The following is a 17,999-nucleotide window of genomic DNA, read 5'->3' on the forward strand; positions in this document are numbered from 1 at the left end:
AAATAAAACAAACAAAACAAATAAATAAAATAAACAAACAAAACAAATAAATAAAATAAAACAAACAAAACAAATAAATAAAATAAAACAAACAAAACAAATAAATAAAATAAACAAACAAAACAAATAAATAAAATAAACAAATAAAACAAATAAACAAACAAAACAAACATATCAAATATCAACTTACACATCAGGGCTGTAATGCTCTCTCTCCAGCACCGCCCACATAGCACGCCGCACCTGAGAAAATAAAAATAAATAAATTAAATTATATTAAATTAAGTTAAATAATTAATGCTTCCTTTAGTGCTTCGTCTTTGTTTGAGTGCAAGAAGAAAAAAAAAGCAGCAACAAACCCAGCAGCAGCAGCAGCAGCAACAGCAGGAAAGGCGCAGCAGCAGAGCAACAGCAAATGCAGCAGCTGCACAACCGAAGCAGCAGAACCAGCAGCACAACTCAGAAACAGCAGAAGCACAACTCGCATCAGCAGCAACAGCGCAAACGTATCAGCAGCAGCCGCAGCAACAGTAGCGGCAACAGCAGCAGCAGCAGCAACTTACTTCGTTTGCGAATGCTTCAATGCGTTCGTCTTCTGAAGAAAAATTTTCTGCTGGAGGCGGAGAGACAGGCTGCAGCCAGTACGCCCGAAGCTCACAGCAAGGCTGCAGCAGCAGCAGCAGCAGCAGCAGCAGCAGATGCAGCAATAACAGATATGTCGAGTCTGGCGCTCCAAAAAAGGCGGGCAATGCATGCAATCCTGCTGCTGCTGCTGCTGCTTCAGCAGCAGCAGCAAAGAGGAAAATATGACTAACACAGCAACAATACCCGCAGCAGCACAAATCCAGCAGCACAACAGCAGCAACAGCCAAAGAAGCAGCAAAACCGCAGCAGCAACACAACCACAGCAGCAGCAGCAGTAGCACAACCTCAGCAGCAGTAACAGCAGCAACAGCAGCAGCAGTAACAGCAGCAGGAGCAGCAGGCTCACCCAAGCTGAGAGCATAAGAGAGATGAAGTACTGTGAAGGTAATAATTCATAGGCTGGATGCATGCAGCCTGCGGTGTATATCAATACACACGGCTGCAGCTGCTGCAGCGCAGCAAACGCTCCTCTTCTAAATCGAAGCAAACCCAACCCATTTGTTGTTGTTCCTGATCATAGCACAAACCCTTTAAACCCTAATAAACCCTATTAAACCCTAATAAACCCTATTAAACCCTAATAAACCCTTTAAACCCTTATAAACCCTTATAAATCCCAGTAAACCCTAATAAACCCTATTAAACCCTAACAAACCCTCTAAACCCTAATAAACCCTATTAAACCCTTGTAAACCCTTATAAACCCTAATAAACCCCAACAAACCCTCATAAACCCTAATAAACCCTTTAAACCCTAATAAACCCTAATAAACCCTTATAAACCCTTTAAACCCTTTAAACCCTTTAAACCCTTCAAGCCCTTATAAACCCTTTAAACCCTAGTAAACCCTAATAAACCTTATAAACCCTAATAAACCCTAATAAAGCCCCCGTAAGGCAATGCTGTGAAGGGGCCCTAAGAATAGGTGTTAGGGTTTAGGGTTTAGGGTTTAGGGTTTATTACCTTCAGGGAAAACCACAACTGGGTTGAGCGAAGTGTCTGAACTCCCCATCTTCATGCGCGACACCAGAGCCTCCAGGGCTTTGCGCCTGCAGCAGCAGCAGCAGCAGCAACAGCAGCAGCAAGATTAGCAGCAGCAAGATTAGCAGCAGCAGCAGCAGCAACGGCAGCGTCAACGCTTTCTCGCAGCCGCAGCAGCGAAAACGACCCCAAAAGGAGACGTTCCTGCTGCAGCGCAGCACACTGCTGCCTCCCATCAGCAGCAGCAGCAACAGCAACAGCAGCAGCAGCAACAGCAGCAGCTTGCCTGCTTTCTGCATCATCCCTATCTACAGATATACAACCCAGGAAGCGAGCGGGAGAAGCAATGAGAGGCGTATGAAATATTGAGGCCTGCAAAACAATCGTCATCATCATCAGCAGCAGCAGCAGCAGCAGCAAGATCAGCAGCGGCAACAGAAGCAGCAGCAACGGGAACAGAAGCAACAGCAACAGCAGCAACAAGAACACAAGCAGCAGCAGCAACAGCACCAGAAATGACACGGACAGCGAGAGCAACAGCAGTAGAAACCGCAGCAGGAAAAGGAAGAGTAGCAGCAGCAGCAGCAGCAGCAGCAGCAACAGCAGCAAGAGAACCTACCTTGCATACGAATGCTGCATGCGCCTGAGCTAGGAAATACATGATATCCTGCAGGCAGCAAATGCACAGCTCTTCGCCTCTATAATCTAGCTGTTGCTGCTGCTGCTGTTGCTGCTGCTGCTGCTGCTGCTGCTGCTGTTGTTGCTGCTGCTGTTGTTGCTACTGCTGCTGCTGTTGCTACTCCCCATTACCACCATCATATCTGAACCGCTTAAAAATTTAATTTATAAGAATGTTTTATTTTGTTAATAATATTACTCTAGTCAATCGTTAGGGATATTCGGACTCATACGCCTTTTAGGGTTTAGGGTTTAGGGTTTATCGTTTAGGGTTTAGGGTCCATGGTTTAGGAATTACGAGCTGGGTAGTAGATTTTAGGGTTTAGGGTTGTTTAGTCTTAGGAGTTGTTTAGGGTTTAGGGTTGTTTAGAGTTTACGGTTTATAGTCGTAAAGGTTTATTTAGGGTTTATTGCTTAGGGTTTATTGCTTAGGGTTTATTGTTTAGGGTTTATTGTTTAGGGTTTACTGTTTAGGGTTGCCTAGGGTTTACTGTTTAAGGTTATTAGGGTTATTTAGGGTTATTTAGGGTAATTTAGGGTTGTTTAGGGTTGTCTAGGGTTTAGGGTTTAGGGTTTAGGGTTTGAGCACCATGCAGGAGACGTGGTTTGAGATGATATTTTTGCAGTCGAAGTCTCGCGGCCCTCTTCGCTGGCGCCCGTCATAAAAATAACTGCGAGTTCGTGTTATCCCTATATAAATAAATAAATAAATATAAATAAATATAAATATAAATAAATAAATATAAATATAAATAAATATAATTAAATAAATATAATTATATGCAATTAAATATTGTTAAATATAAATAAATAAATATATATATATATATATATATATATAAACATATATAATTAAATGTATGTATGTATATATCAATGTAAAAATAAAGCAATAAATAAATACAAATAAATATAAATAAATAAATAAATATACAAATAAACTAAAAGATATATATATATTATATATATAATATATATAATATAAATAATATCGTTACTTAACTATACAAACTATACTTATTAAACGTATAACTATATTTATATCATCATCAAAAGTATATTTATTTATTTATTTATTTAATATCAAAGACCAACCAAACAAAACTAAAAAAGTTTCGCAGTGCAGGCGAGCGAAGAAGACAGTCAAGGCCCTCCATCTGCAGCAAATAAATAAATAAATAAATATAAATAAATAAATAAATAAATATAAATAAATATATATGTATATCTATATATATATGTTTATGTATAAATGCATATATAAACAGATAAAAAACAAACAAAACAAATTATATAAAGCAGACGAAAGAAGTTGTTCATGCAAACAAAGACAGACAAAAATTATATAAATAAATAAATAAATAAATAAACAAATAAATAAATAAATAAATTAAATAAATAAATTAATTAGATAAATAAATTAAATAAATAAACAAATAAATAAACAAACAGATAAAAAGATAAAGAAAACAGCTTGCCGTTCTGTCTTGACAAATTTGCTGCATAGTGCAGACAATAAGGAGACTGTCCCTGCACAGATAACACACATGCTGCTGCTGCTGCTGCTGCTGCTGCTGCTACTGGTTCTGCTGCTGCTGCTGTTACTACTACTGGTTCTGCTGCTGCTGCTACTGGTTCTGCTGCTGCTGCTTGTGCCGCTGCTGATGCTACTGCATTTTGCGTCGGTATAGCGTGCTGTGTCCTTGCTGCTGCTACTACTGCTGCTACTGCTGCTGCTGCTGTTACTGCTGCTGCTGCTGCTGCTGCTGCTGCTGCTGCTGCTGACTGGCTTACGAATGCAGAGGTTGTGCATCACCAGCACGCCAACCAAAAGCACAAAGCGAATAGGAGCCTGCAGCAGCAGCAGCAGCAACAGCAGCAGCAAACCACTGTAGCAGCTGGAAGCTACGTTTTAGCTATATTACTCCTAAACCCTAAACCCTAAACCCTAAATAATAATCTCTACACCTAAATAACAACTCTATGAAACCCTAAATAACCCTATACACCCCAAAACCCTCGCCTAAACCCTAAACCCTAAAGAAGCAATTAAACCCCTAAACCCTAAACCCTTAAGAATCAACTAAACCTCTAAACCCTAAACCCTAAAGAAGCAATTAAACCCCTAAACCCTAAACCCTAATTTACAAGGAAGAAGGCGCCTAAAAGAATTTTGAGGGTGGACGAAGACCGCCACTCGCTGCGCTTGAAAGGAGCAAACTTCTGCTGCTGCTGCTGCGGCAGACGATCCCAAGCTGCTGCTGCAGCACGCAGCCAGCGCAGTGCTGCTGCTGCGTAAAAAGTATGCAGTGTACAGACAGCTAGCCACAGCAGAAGCAGCAGCAGCATCAGATTACGCCAAGTCAAGAAGCTGCTCGCTGATGCTGCAGCAACAGGCTCCTCTCCAGCAGCTCGTGCTGCTGCTGCTACTCCTGCTGCTGCTGTTCCCGTTGCTGCTACTGCTTCTGCTGCTGCTGCAGCAGCAGCAGCTGCTGCTGCACTGATCCTCTGCATTGCTGCTGCTGCGGACAGGCACTGCTGCAGCAGCAAAAGGAAGCCAAGACAAACGAAGCGAGACATAGAAGTGCAGCGCTCTGCTGCTGCAGCTCCAGCTGCTGCAGCTACGGCTGCCTGCGGCTGGAGCTGCTGCTGCTGCTGCTGTTGCTGTTGCTGCTGCTGCTGCTGCGCCTTTGAGAAGGATCAGCCGCAACAAGAAGCAGAAAAATAATAAAATCAATTTTGTAAGAGAGTATAACTACAAACAAACTGCTGCTGCAGCGCCCAAACCCGCAGACAGCCAGCCATGTTGCAGCAACGGCTCCTGCTGCTGCTGCTGCTGCTGCTGCTGCTGTGGCGGTCCCGCAGCACAGCTGCAGCAGCAGCTCCCTGCAAGTACAGCCCTTATAGCGGCAGCAGCAGCAGCAACCGCAGCAAATACAAATGAAGAGACGCAAAAATATCTTTAATACATTCTGCAGAAGCAGTGTGCCCCCGATACATGCAACAGCAGCTGCAGCAGCAGCTACTGCTGCTGCTGCTGCTGCTGCTGCTGCTGCGTGGTACATGCACGATGGTGACCACCAGAAGACTGCAGCAGCAACAGCAGCAGCAGAAGCGCCAGCAGCAGCAGCAGCAGAAGTTTGGGTAAATGAGATCTATATTATTTATTTACTAATATGACGGGCTTCCTGCTTAAGGTGTATGTTCAGCTCCGTTGCAGCAGGAGCAGCAGCAGCAGCAGGAGCAGCAGCAGCCGGCGCCCCACCGACCTCACCACCCTGCAGCCTCAAGGGCCTTTGAGGGGTCTTTAGCAGCCCCTCTGCTGCAGCAGATCTCTCATCTGTTTTCTGCTGCTTCTCTACTGCAGCAGTGACAGCAACAACTAATCTTCCGACAGCAGCAGCAGCAGCAGCAGCAACAGCAACACTACGCCCCCCAGCTGCTGCTGCCCCTACAACTACACAGGGCAGATACTCTCCTCCTTACCTGCCTTGAAGAGCCCGTGTGCTGCAGCAGCAGGGACACTGCAGCAGAAGCAACAACAGCAGCAGCAACAGCAGCAGCAGCAGCAGCAACAGCAGGGCGTCTGTCCCCTACGCCTTCATACTTCAGCTGCTGCACCCTCTTGCTGCAGTAGCAGCAGCACAGGCGCCTTGGCTCCAATCAGCAGCAACTGCAGCAGCAGCAGCAGCAGCAGCAGCACTTGCTGCTGCTGCTGCAACACGTCGAATCCTCTAATATGCAGAGTGAAGGAGGCCCTGCGTGCCCCTCAGGGGTTGCTGCTTGCCGGCTGCTGCTGCTACGGCTGCTGCGGAGCGGCTATACTGCAGCACAAGCAGCAGCAGCACTAAAGGACGGGCAGCTGCTGCAACAGGAGCAGCAGCAAGATCTGCTGCATGCGCTCGCAGGCCTTCTGGACGAATGCCTGCAGCAGCAACCCGACGAAGACCCCGCTGCAGCAGCTAAGCTGCAGCAGCAGCAGCAGCAGGAGGGCGATGCAGAGAACCAACCTCCTTTGCAGCAGCAGCAAGAACTGCAGCAGCAACAGGAGCAGCAGCAGCCACCGAGCAAACGGCCGCGCATTGCTGCTGCGGATGACAGCAGCAGTAGCAGGAGCGACACAGCAGCAGCAGCAGAGACGCAAGAAGTGCTGCTTGGTGGTGTTCTCTCGCAGGAGCTGCTGCTGCTAATTGTCTCTTTGCTGCAGCAGGTGCAGCCAATCCCTGCAGATATCTCTGCTGATTCTGCTGCAGCAGCAAGCAGCTGCTTGCGTCTCTTCTTTTCGAATCTTTCGGGTGTACGTGCAGCAGCAATAGCAGCAGCAGCAGCAGCAGCAGCACCAGCAGCAGCAGGGGCTGAGACCTTCAGCAGCAGCAAGGAATGGGAGTCGCTTATGGAGCGCCGCGTTGCAGCAGTCTGCCAGCTGCTGTCTGCATGCAGGAGTTCTGCTGCTGCTGCTGCTGCTGCTGCAGCAGCAGGAGCAGCACCTCTCGCAGCAGAAGCAGCAGCAACAGCAGCAGCAGAAGATGAAGCGCTGTGGAAGCGCTGCAGCACGCAGCTCCTGCTGCTGCGGCAGTGGATCCGCTTCTTTGCTGCTGCTGCAGCAGAGCGAAGAGAGCTTGTGGGGCGTCTCTCTAGCTGCAGCCAGCTGCAGCCGCTGCAGACGATGCTGCAGCACCCAGACAACAACGTATGGTGCTGCTGCTGCTGCTGCTGCTCCTGATGCTGCTGCTGCTGCTGCTACTGCTGCTGCAGATGCCGCTGCTGCAGTTGCTGCTTCTCCTGATGCTGCTGCTGCTCCAGCTGCTAGTAGTGAAGCTTCATGATGTGTTGCTTTGCTTCTATGGCTGCTGCTGCTGCGTGTGTTGCTGCTGCTGCTGTTCCTGCTGCTGTTGCTGTTGTTGCTGCTGCTGCAGCAGCTTGAAGAAGGTCTAGGGAGGGCGTTGGCTTTGCTGGAGCAGCAGCTGCCGCTGATAGGCCCGAACCCCCAAGCAGCAGCAGCAGCAGCAAAGTCAGCAGAGGCGAAGCTGCGTGCAGCAGCAGACAGATGGAGAGCTGAACAGGTGCTGCTGCTGTTGCTGCTGCTGTTGCTCTGTGCTCCTGCTGCTCTCCGCTGCTGCTGCTGCTGCTTTTGCTTGTTTCTGCTGCTGCTGCTGCAGGCCTTCTTGATCCTTGCAGCAGCAGCAATACATAGGCTAGAGGCTGGCTGCAGCAAACAGGCGACTTGCGCGCTGTTAACCATTTCCTCCTCCTGCTGCTGCTACTGCTGTTACTGCTGCTGCTGCTGCTGCTGCTGTTTGTGTGATAGGAGCGGCAACGGCAGCAGCAAGAAGAGATTCAAAGGCGCTCCGCCTTCTCCAGGGCCTGCGTTCATTTCGTGCTGCAGCGGCAGCAGGAGCAGCAGCAGGCAGCAGCAGCAGCAGCAGCAGCAATGCTGGGGACCCCTGCAGCAACTGCTGCTGCTGCCCGCAGCAGAGCTGTGGCTCACCCCTTTTACATCCTTGGTGTTAATCCCCACACGGCAACGGAGAAAACTGTACGTGCTGCTGCTGCTGTTGCTGCTGCTGCTGCTGCTGCTGCTGTAGTTGCCGCAGAGTAGTAGGAGTAGCTGCTACTGCAGCAGTAGCAGCAGCTGCAAGCAGCTCTCCTGCTTGAAGGCGTTTCCTGTGCCACTGTTGCTGCTATTGTTGTTGCTGCTGCTGCTGTTGTTGACGCTGCTGCTACCGCCGCCGCTGCTGCTGCTGCTGCTGCTGCTGCTGCTGCAGATTGCAGCAACAAGGAAGAAGTGGCGCGCGCTGCTGCACCCAGATAAATTTCATTCGCAAGAGGCGGAGATGCAGCAGCAAGCCAATGAAGCCTTCAAGGCAGTAAGTGCTGCTGCTGCTGTTGCTGTTGGTGCTGCTGCTGTTTCCAGTTTTGCTGCTGCTGCTGCTGCTGCTGCTTATGCTACGGCTGCTGCTGTTGCTGCTACTACCCGTACTGCGTTTGCTAGGAGTCTTGCTGCTGCTGCAACTCCTTTTACTGCTGTACTCTTGCTTCTGCTACTAACCCAACTGCTGCTACTCGTCCTGCTGCTGTTGCTGCTGCTGCTGCAGTACGAGGAAGCGTGTGCTGAGGCGCTGCGTTTGCTGCGGGCCCGTGCAATGGATTTGACGTGGGCGGCTCCGCCTCCGCCCCCAACACCTGAAGCAGCAGCAGCAGCAGCAGCACCTGCTGCTGCTGCTGCTGCTAGTGGAGGAGCAGCTGGTTCTGGTGCAGCAAATGGCACGACGTCCTCTCCCTTCGCGAACGCCAGCAACAGCAACAGCAGCAGCAGCAACAGCAGCAGCAGCAACAGCAACAGCAGCAGCAGCAGCAAAGTGCAGGTTGCTACGAGTTGTTATTTCCCTGATGCTGCAGTTGAGCCGCTGCCGCGCAGAAAAGCAACGGGGGCTTTTCGGGTGTATGTACAGGCTGCAAGCGCAAGTGCTGCAGCAGCAGATGGCGGAGAGGCAGCAGCAGCAGCAGCAGCATTCCGCTGCATTACGAAAGTGTGGGTGTACGTACACCGGCCTGTAAGAGGGGGGCCCCCTGTGTCTCTGCAGCCTGCTGCTGAGAGTTTGAGTTGTGTATTGCAGCAAGACGTGCTGCTTGCTGCAGGTGGCGACGAAGCAGCAGCAGCAGCAGCAGCAGCAGGGGGCGGTAGCAGCAGCAGAGAAATATCTATTGACGTTGCGGCAGTGCAGCCGCTGCTGCTGGAGCAGCAGCAAACCTACTGGATTGGCGTGCAAGTGCAGAGTCGAAGGAAGCATATATCGCTGATACGGTGGCTGCCGCTGCGCTTAACTCTTGCTGTTGCTCCTCTGCCCTCGCTGCAGCAGCTGCAGCAGCAGCAGCAGCAGCCGGAGCAGCAGGAGCAGCAGGAGGAGCTCTTTAGCGAAGAAGAAACAGACAAAAAGAAACAACACAAAAGAAAACACAAAAACCAGCAGCAGCAGCAGCAGCAGCAGATCGAACTGCTGCAGACTGCAGCAAAAGCAGCACTTGCTCAACTTAACAGCTTCGTAGGGGCCCCATTCCTCTCTTCGCTGCAGCAGCAGCAGCTGCTGCAGCACGTGCAGCGCCTGCAGCAACTCGCTCCTGCTGCAGTCCACAACCAACAAACAGCAGCAGCAACAGCAGCAGCAAACTGCCGTGCTGCTGTGCTCGCCGCGAGGGAGCTGCTGCAGGAGTGCATGCAGCAGGCAGACCACTGGGCAGATGGCTTCCGTGAGTAAGCAGCAGCAGCAGCTGCTGCTGCTGCTGAAGCTGCAGTATTTGCTGCTGCTGCTGCTGCTGCAGTGATGCTGCCTCCTCCAATTGGGGACAGGCAAACTAACGGCAGCAGCGCAGCAGTTGCTGCAGCAGGTGCTGCTGTTGCTCTTCGTTATTTGCTGCTGCTGCTGCTGCAGCAGCTCCCGCTCTACGTACACCCCACATGGGGAAGCAGACAGGGCCTCAACGCCCTGCTGGTCCCGCAAGACAGCAGCAGCAGCAGCAGAAACAGCAGCAGCAACAGCAGCGGCAGCACAAGCTGCATAAACTACACAGAGCGTTGGTGCACACAAACAAACAAATGTCTTTGCTGCGGCGCCGCAGCCACTTAAAAGAAAAACAAATTATCCTTTAGAGGTTGTTTTAAAAAAAAAGCAGCTGCAGCAGCCGCTGCTGCAGCAGCTGCAGGTGCTGCAGCTGCTGCTGCAGCAAATCTACGCCCAGGGCAGCCAGCTGTCCAGCCTGCCTGCGCGTACTGCAGCAGCATCGAGCTCCTCTGGCAGCAAATGCGTTGTTGCAACAACAGCAACTCCTGCTGCTGCTGCTGCTGTTGCTGCTGCTGCCGTTGAGTTTAGCTGCCGAAACGCTGCGGCTGGATCCGCCTTGCTGCCTAACCGCGGCAATACCACAGCTTGCTGCTGCTGCTGCTGTTGCTGCTGCTGTTTGCTGCTGGTTGGTTCCCTGTCTTCCTGCAGCACCAACTGCTGTTGCTGCTGCTGACGGTGCAGCTGCTGCAGCAGCAGACGCCGTTTGTCTTCCAGAGAGTCAAGAGCCAGCAGCAGCGAGGCCAACAGCCGGCGCTGGCTGATGCTGCTGCTGCTGCTGCTGCTGCTGCTGCTGCTTCTGTATGCTTTAGGAAGCTCACCGTCTGTGCCTTCTTGCTGCTGCTTCTGTTTACCGTTGTCGCTGCTGCCTGGCCCTTGCTGCTGCTGCTGCTGCATGCGCGGGATAGGGTCTAGGAGGCTTCTGTTTGCTGCAGCGCGCTCCAGCCCCAGCAGCAGCAGCACGCAGGGAGCAGCAGCAGCAGCAGCAGCAAACAGCTGCGCGAGGCGCTGCTCCGTCTCCCCTACATAAGGAGAAGCAGCAGCAGCAAGGGGCACAACCAGCAGCTGCAGCCCTGCAGCATCTGGAAGACAAAACAAATGCTGCAGCAGCTGCTGCGGGCTTATGCGACTAAAAGCATCATCCGCCTCCTCCTGCTGCTGCTGCTGCTGCTTGTCTGCAGCAGCACCAGCAGCAGCACGATCGCAGCCGTACAGCAGCAGACGCGGCGGTGAAGCCTCTCCCCGCTGCCCACAGAACAAACTCTGCATCACAGATTTGTTGTTGTTGTTGCTGCTGCTGCTGTTGCTGCTGCTGCTACGGGAGAAGAAGCTAATGCGCATTTGCATTGGCAGCAGCAAACGCTCCCTTAGCTGCTGCAGCAGCAGCTGCGCTCTGCTGCTGCAGCCGAGAGGATTAGGGGGAGGAGCAGGCAGCAGCAAATCGCCACCAATGTACAGCAGACACCGCGGCTGCTGCTGCTGCTGCTGCTGCTGCTGCTGTGGCTGCTGCGGGGCTTCTTCCAGCGTGTCTAAAGCATCAGCAGAAGCGTACAGATACACCTGAGCCTGCTGCTGCTGCAGCTGCTGCTGCTGCAGACGTACAAAGTCGTGGACATTCTGGAGCAGCTTCTGACGTTCTGCTGCTGCTGTGGCTGCTGCTACTGTGGCTGCTGCTGCTGTTGGTGCTGCTGCAGCTGCTGCTGCGCAGTGCAGCTCAATTACAACTAAGGGCGGGGCCCCCAGTTGTTGTGCAGCTGCTTGTGCTGATGCTGCTGTTGTCTTTGCTGCTGCTGCTGCTGCCTGCTGCAGCAACCCTCCAATCACTCTGCAGAGAGTTTGCTGCAGCTGCTGCCAGTGCTGCTGCGACAACGCAGCAACACTAGAAAGGCGCACCACGAACACCTGCTGCGGCTGTTGCTGCTGCTGCTGCTGCTGCTGCTGCTGCTGCTGGTGCTGCTGCTGCTGGTGTTGCTCGCATGCGTCTTTGAATGGAAGCAAAAGCTTCTCAACGAGACACAGCAGCAGGGCCTCACCACCGAGGGAGAGCTGCTGCTGTCCCGTTCCTGCTGCTGCTGCTGCTGCAGCAGATGCTGCTGCTGTCCTTGCCCTGCCCGGGGGCTTCCCTGCAGCAGCAGCAGCAGCAGCAACAGCAGCAGCGTCGTAGCGCTGCAGCAACTGGTCAACCTGAAATTGAAGATAATTCAACTCGCATGAGCTGCTGCTGCTGCTGTTGCCGTTGCTGCTGCTGCTGCTGCTGCTGTTGCTGCTGCTGCAACAATACGTACAGCTCGGCAGGCGGAACTTCAGCTCGACAGCGCAGCCTGCAGCTGCCTCTATGGGTCTTGCTGCTGGTGCTGCTGCTGCGATTGTTTTAGCTGTTGCTGCTGCTTCATTTCCTGGTGCAGCGGCTGCTATGTTTGTTGCGCGTCGTGCTGCTGTTGCTGCTGCAGTTGCTGCAGCAATTCGAGGCGTTCTCTGGGCAATGTCTTCTACTGCGCGACTCAGCTGCTCATACACTGCAGCTGCGCGCTTGCTGCTGCTGCTGCTGCTGCTGCTGCTGATGCTATCGGGAGGCGAATGACCCGGTGCTGCAGTTTGCTGCAGCAGCTGCAGCAAATTGAGCAACGAAGCAGCTGCCCTCCCAACCTTTGCCTCATCTTCTTGCTCAGCTGCTGCTGCTGCTGCTGCTGCTGCTGTTGCTGCTGCTCCTGTTGCTGCTGCTGCAGTTACTGTTGATGCTTCTCCCGTTGCTGCTGCCGCAGTTGATGTCTCAGATGCTGCTGCTGTCGCTGCTGCTAAGAAGGCTGCAGAAGACAGCGCTTGGGCGCTCATTGGCGCCTAAACCCTAAACCCTAAACCCTAAACACTAAACCCTAAACCCTAAACCCTAAACCTTAAACCCTAAACCCTAAACCCTAAACCAACATCCTAAACACCTCCAATCTAACAACAGCCACTTGTGAAGGTGCAGTTTTAGTGCGGAAGGTGGTTGAGGCCCTGCTGTTGCAGCAGCAGCTGCTGCTGCAACAGCAATAGCAGCAGCAGCAGCCGCTGCCGCAGCAGCAGCAGCAGCAAATGCAGGTGGGGGGTAGAGCCAGCTGTAGAATAAAGAGCAGCAGGGTTTATAAATTTAATTATTTGGGTGTTAAAACAACTCGCAAAGACCTCAACTCTAGTCGATGCTGCAGCAGCAGCAGCAGCAGCAGCAGCAGCAGCAGCAGAGCCGACAGCCCCGTGGGACTGAGGGGGAAATGTATGAAGGTTAAGAGGCCTAGCAGCAAAAGGAAGCAGCAAATAAACAAAATAGCAGCAGACACATCTCCTGATCCTTGCTAATAAACAAACCTACGAGCGAATAGCAGCGACAGCAGCAGCAACAGCAGCAGCAGCAGCAGCAGCTGCTGCTGCTGCAGCAACAGCTGCTTCTGCTGCAGGTCTCGGGTGTGGATAACACCCGAGAAGGTCGTGGAGATGGAGCAGCAAAACCACCTCAGCCAGGCAGCTGATGCTGCAGCAGCAGCAGCTGCTGCTCTTGCTGCTGCTGCATGCCCTCCTCACGCTGTTGCTGCTGTCGATCCTGCTGCTACCGCTGCTGCTGCTCTCCTTCCTGCTGCTTCGGCTGCTGCTGCTGCTTCCAACCCCGCCCCTCGCATGCAAACACGCGGGAAGGGCCTTCGAAAAGCAGCAGCTTACAGCAGCAGAAGCACACGCAGCCGCAGCAGCAAAGCCAGCAGCAGCAGCAGCAGCAGCAGCGGGAGCGCGACAGCTCGCTCCGTGTATCGGGGCAGCATTCGTTCGGTTGCTGCAGGGTCTGCTTCTGCTTCTTCTTATAGCTCACCAGCAGCAGCAGCAGCAGCAGCAGCAGCAGCAGCAGACCGGGGCCGTCGACGCAGCAGCAAAGTGCAGCAGAGGGTTGCTGCTGCTGCTGTCTTCTGGAGACGGCTTGCAGAGGAGCTCTCAGAAGCACCTGGAAAGTGCGATGTATGCGGAGGAGCAGAATCCACTGAGGTGAGGGTTTAGGGTTTAGGGTTTAGGGTTTATTGTTTAGGGTTTAGGGTTTAGGGTTTAGGGTTTATTGTTTAGGGTTTATTGTTTGTTTAGGGTTTAGGGTTTAGGGTTTATTGTTTATTGTTTAGGGTTTAGGGTTAGCGTTTATAATGTATTATTTGTGGCTGATTGCTAATTATCTATTGCTTATTCTTTAGGTTTTAGGGTTTAGGGTTTAGGGTTTAGGGTTTAGGGTTTGTGTGTGCAGGAGAATGCTATTCTGTTTTGCGACGCCTGTGATGTGGCCGTACACCTCAACTGCTACGGAGTAGAAGCGGTGCCTCCGGGTCTGCTGCTGCTGCTGCTGCTTGTGCTGCTGCGTTTGCTGCTGCTGCTGCCTTTGCTGCTGCATTCCCTGCTGCTGCTGCTGTCTGTTAATGCTGTGGGTGCGGGTGCTGCTTCGTGTGCTGCTGCTGCTGGTCTTTGTGTTGTTGCTTCTGCTGCTGATACTGCTAGTTCTGCTACTGCTGCCCCTTCTTTTGCTGTTGCTGCAGTTGTTGTTGCTGCGGCTGCTGCTGATGATGCAGCAGCAGCAGGTGCTGCTGCGTCTTCGTTGCAGCAACAGCGCCTCGTGCCAATTTGCTGTTGCTGCTGTTGCTGCTGCTGCTGCTGCAGGTGACTGGTACTGCGACTTCTGCCTCGACGCGCTGGAGCAGGAAGCAGCAGCAGCAGAAGCTGAAGCAGAAGCAGCAGACGCAGCAGCAGAGACGCCCGGGAGGCCTTTGCTGGAGGAGAGCGGCACCTTGAGCAGCAGCAGCAGCAGCAGCAACAGCGGCAGCAGCAGCAGCAGCAGCAGCAGCAGCAGCAGCATGCGTGGACAGGAGGAAGTTTCGCTGCTGTTTCCTCGCTGCTGCTGTCTCTGCCCCAGACGCTCCGGCGCCCTCATTAGGGCTGTAGAAGGTTTGTTGCTGCTGCTGCTGCTGCTGCTTTTTGCTGCTGCTGCTGTTGCTGCTGGGTGTGGTGCTGTTGGGGGCCCACTTGGAGGATTCGCGTGTCGCTGTACTTGCTGCTACTGCTGCTGCTGCTGCTGCTCGTGCTGCTGCTGCCCGTGCTGGTTGTACTCATGTTGCTGCTGCTTGTGCTGCTGCTGATGTTCTTGCTGTTGATCTTGCTGCTGCTGCTTGCTGCTGCTGCAGGTCCTTGGGTGCATGCGTCTTGTGCTCTGTGGCTGCCGGAGGTGGAGACAGTTGCAGCAGCAGCAGCAGCAGAATCTCCTGCAGCCGCAGCAGCAAGACCCAGCGGTGCTGCTGCAGCAGCAGCAGCTGCTGCTGCTGCTGCTGTATCCCCAGCTTCTGCGGCCCCCCCGACCAGCAGCAGCATCAGCAGCACCAGCAGCACCAGCACGAACAGCAGCAGCAGCAGCAGCAGCAGCAGCAGCAACGGGCGGCTGCGTGCTGCAGGTTGTGGCGGTGTTACTTCAAATCGCTTTGAGGGCCTCTGCTCTCTCTGCTGCTGGTCAGGGGGTGCTCTGCTGCAGTGTGCTGCTGCTGGCTGCAGCAGCAAAATGCATCCTGTCTGCTGCAGGCTCTTTGCATGCGGCCCTGATCTCTATGGTACGAACAACTTGCTGCTGCTGTTGCTGTTGTTGTTGCTGCTGCTGCTGTTGTTGCTGCTCCTGCTGCACTCCTAAATCTACGGCGGCGATTCCTGCTGCATTGCTTCTTTTGCTGCTGCTGCTGCTGCTGCATCACTTTGGAAGCATCTGTGCCTACTGTTGCTGCTGATGCTGCTGCCATTGCTATTACTGTTGCTGTTGCTGCTGCTGCTGCTGCTGCTTCAGCGCAGGCTGAGAATCTGCGTGCAGGGCGACGAGGAGCGTTGGCTGTCCTCTGCCCCGAACACCAACAGCTGCATGCAAGCGGCAGCGAGGTACTCCTACGCCTGCTGCTCCTGCTGCTGTTGCTGCTGCTGCTGCTGTTGCTGCTGCTGTTGGTGCTGCTGGTGTTGCTGTTGTTGCTGCTGCTGCTGCCGCTACTACGGTTGCAAATGGTCTTTCGCCGGTGATGCGGCTGTTGCTGCTGCTGTTGCTGCTGCTGCTGTCGGGTGGGTGCTGCCGTTATTTGCTGCTGCAGCGGTTTCTTGTTGTTTGCTGCTGCTCTGTTTGCTGCTTAGGGTAAAAATACAGCAGACAAAGGTTTGGGGCTGCACCCAGTCGCACAAATATGGCGTCTGCTGCAGCGGTCAGGAGATGCACTGCAGGTGAGTGCTGCTGTTGCTGCTGCTGCTGCTGTTGCTGCTGCTGTTGTTTATGATGCTGCTGCTGCGGAGAGCTGCATACTGCCAGACAGACCCCTTGAGTAGCTGCTGCTTCTTGACGCCCATGCACCGCGGGCTTCCTTATGATGCTGTGCTGGTGTTGCTGCTGTGGCTGCTGCTGCTGCTGCTGCTGCTTGTGTTGTTTGCTGCTGCTGCTGTTTGCTGCTGCTGCAGAAGGCACTTGACTGCCAGCGCGAGCAGACGGCCTGGGGCGCCCGTGTGAGCGCCATGCTGCTGCAGGTACATCCTTGTCCTGCTGCTGCTGCTCTCACTTTGCTGCTGCTGCTCTCACTTTGGTGCTGCTGCTGCTGCTCTCACTTTGTTGCTGTTGCTGCTGCTCTCACTTTTGCTGCTGCTGCTGCTTGCAGTTTGCTGCTGTTGTTACTCTCAGTTTGCTGCCGCTGCTGCTGCTGCTGCTGCTGCTCACAGTTTACTGCTGCTGATGCTCTCAGTTTACTGCTGCTGCTGTTGCTGTGCTTCCTTTAAGAGAGACTGGCTGTCTCTGCTGCTGCTGCTACTGCTGCTGCTACTGCTGCTGCTGCTGCTGTTTGCTGCAGGAGGTGCATGAGACCCTGAAGGCAGTGGAGCGGCTGTGGCGGCGGCTACACCAACTCTGTTGACAGCAGCAGCAGCAGCAGCAGCAGCAGCAAATGCAGGAGCAGCAGCAGTCGCAGCAGCAGCAGCAGCAATCGCAACAGCAGCAGCAATTGTAGCAGCAGCGGCAAGTGCAGCGTCATCAAATGCGGCAGCAGCAAGCGCAGCAGTGAGGAATGCAGCAGCAGCAGACGCAGCAGCAGCAGCTGGTAGCTGTTGGTTTACGGAGACCCTGAAGCGGCAGCGCGAAGAGGCATGTAGTACCGCAGCAGCAGCAGCAGCAGCAGCAACAGCACCCTTTGCTGCTGCAGAAGCCCAAGCGGTAGCATTAAGCGTAGCGGCAAATGTAGCAGCAGCAACTGCCGCTGCTGCAGCAGAACCGCAGCAGCAGAGTAGCGGCAGCAGCAGCAGCAGCAGCAGCAGCAGGCCTTTGCTGCTGCTGCTTTTTCAGGTATAGAATATCTTTGAGTTGTTTGGTTTGAAGGTGTACGCTCAACTCAACATACACCGCAACAGTTGCATATACACCCCAGCGTCCTTTGTAATAATAGCCGCAAAACAGCAGCAGCAACAGCAGCAGATGCAGCAGCAGCACAAAGAAGGTAAATAAATACATACGCTATAGCACTGACTACTTTACGAGTAGAGCAGCAAACGAGAAAGTGGCAGCAGCAGCAGCGACAGCAACAGCAGCAATAGCAGAAATAGCAGCAACAGCAGCAGCAGCACAATGCACGCAGTGCTGCTTATGCCACGCAGCCCAAAAGGGCCTCACATCAGTAACAGCAGCAGCAGCTGCTGCTGCTGCAGCAGCAGAAACAATAGCAGCAGCAAGCAGAAGGAGATGCACGGCATACGCTCTCATTGGAATATAAAAACTCTCCGTGTTGCTGCTGCTGCTGCGGCTGCTGCTGCAGCACGAACAGCAGCAGCAGCAGCAAAAAAGAGACAACTGTCGCTAAATAGGCCCTCGAAGCCCAATCCAACCCACATTCATTGCTGCTGCTGCTGCTGCTCCTGCTGCTGCTGCACTGTAGCGGCAAGTGCTGGCCGCCATGCTGCTTCTGCAGCTTCTGCAACAGCAGCAGCTTCCGTGCTTCTGCTGCATGCGCTTGTTGCTGCAGCAGCAGCAGCAAATGCAGCAAGCCGGAGATGCGCAAAGGGGCATTACGTCAGGGTCTGTATGTGCCTACCTGCTGCAGCAGCAGCTGCAGCAGCTGTAGCTGCAGCAGCAGCTAGAGCTACAGGAGCTACAGCAGCAGCTGCAGGTACAGGCAGCTGGATCAGCAGCTACAGCTGCAGCAGCAGCTGTAGCTACAGCAGCAGCAGCTGTAGCTACAGCAGCAGCAGCAGCGGAAGCAGCTGTAGCTGCAGCAGCAGCAGCAGCTAGAGCTGCAGCGGGTATTGCATATCTAGAGAAGAGGGCAGCAGCTGCAGCGACGGCAGCCGCAGCAGCGTTG

General features: G+C 53.2%; 4 protein-coding genes across 4 annotated transcripts; 3 read left to right on the forward strand and 1 right to left on the reverse strand.

The window, feature by feature from the left end:
• Positions 1–329: 329 nt before the first annotated feature.
• EAH_00046610 (hypothetical protein) lies at positions 330–1,737 on the forward strand (the record flags this gene model as incomplete). Its single annotated transcript, XM_013391519.1, has 2 exons — positions 330–641; positions 1,616–1,737. Coding segments are annotated over 2 exons (434 nt in total), but the record flags the coding sequence as incomplete, so codon positions are not given.
• A 4,307-nt stretch (positions 1,738–6,044) lies between these two features.
• On the forward strand, positions 6,045–9,561 carry EAH_00046620 (hypothetical protein, conserved; the record flags this gene model as incomplete). Its single annotated transcript, XM_013391520.1, has 5 exons — positions 6,045–6,995; positions 7,222–7,368; positions 7,614–7,841; positions 8,071–8,172; positions 8,401–9,561. The coding sequence occupies 5 exons, from the start codon at positions 6,045–6,047 to the stop codon at positions 9,559–9,561; spliced, it is 2,589 nt and encodes an 862-aa protein (XP_013246974.1).
• A 471-nt stretch (positions 9,562–10,032) lies between these two features.
• Positions 10,033–12,474, reverse strand: EAH_00046630 (hypothetical protein, conserved; the record flags this gene model as incomplete). Its single annotated transcript, XM_013391521.1, has 1 exon — positions 10,033–12,474. One exon carries the CDS (start codon positions 12,472–12,474, stop codon positions 10,033–10,035), a length of 2,442 nt encoding a protein of 813 aa, XP_013246975.1.
• Positions 12,475–13,113: 639 nt separating this feature from the next.
• Positions 13,114–16,565, forward strand: EAH_00046640 (hypothetical protein, conserved; the record flags this gene model as incomplete). Its single annotated transcript, XM_013391522.1, has 8 exons — positions 13,114–13,650; positions 13,898–13,976; positions 14,305–14,589; positions 14,826–15,242; positions 15,470–15,558; positions 15,802–15,888; positions 16,120–16,164; positions 16,503–16,565. The coding sequence occupies 8 exons, from the start codon at positions 13,114–13,116 to the stop codon at positions 16,563–16,565; spliced, it is 1,602 nt and encodes a 533-aa protein (XP_013246976.1).
• Between the last annotated feature and the right edge of the window lie 1,434 nt (positions 16,566–17,999).

This window comes from Eimeria acervulina, genomic scaffold (assembly GCF_000499425.1).
Source record: "Eimeria acervulina Houghton genomic scaffold, Eah_scaff695, whole genome shotgun sequence".
In the NCBI taxonomy this organism is placed as follows: Eukaryota; Apicomplexa; class Conoidasida; order Eucoccidiorida; family Eimeriidae; genus Eimeria; species Eimeria acervulina.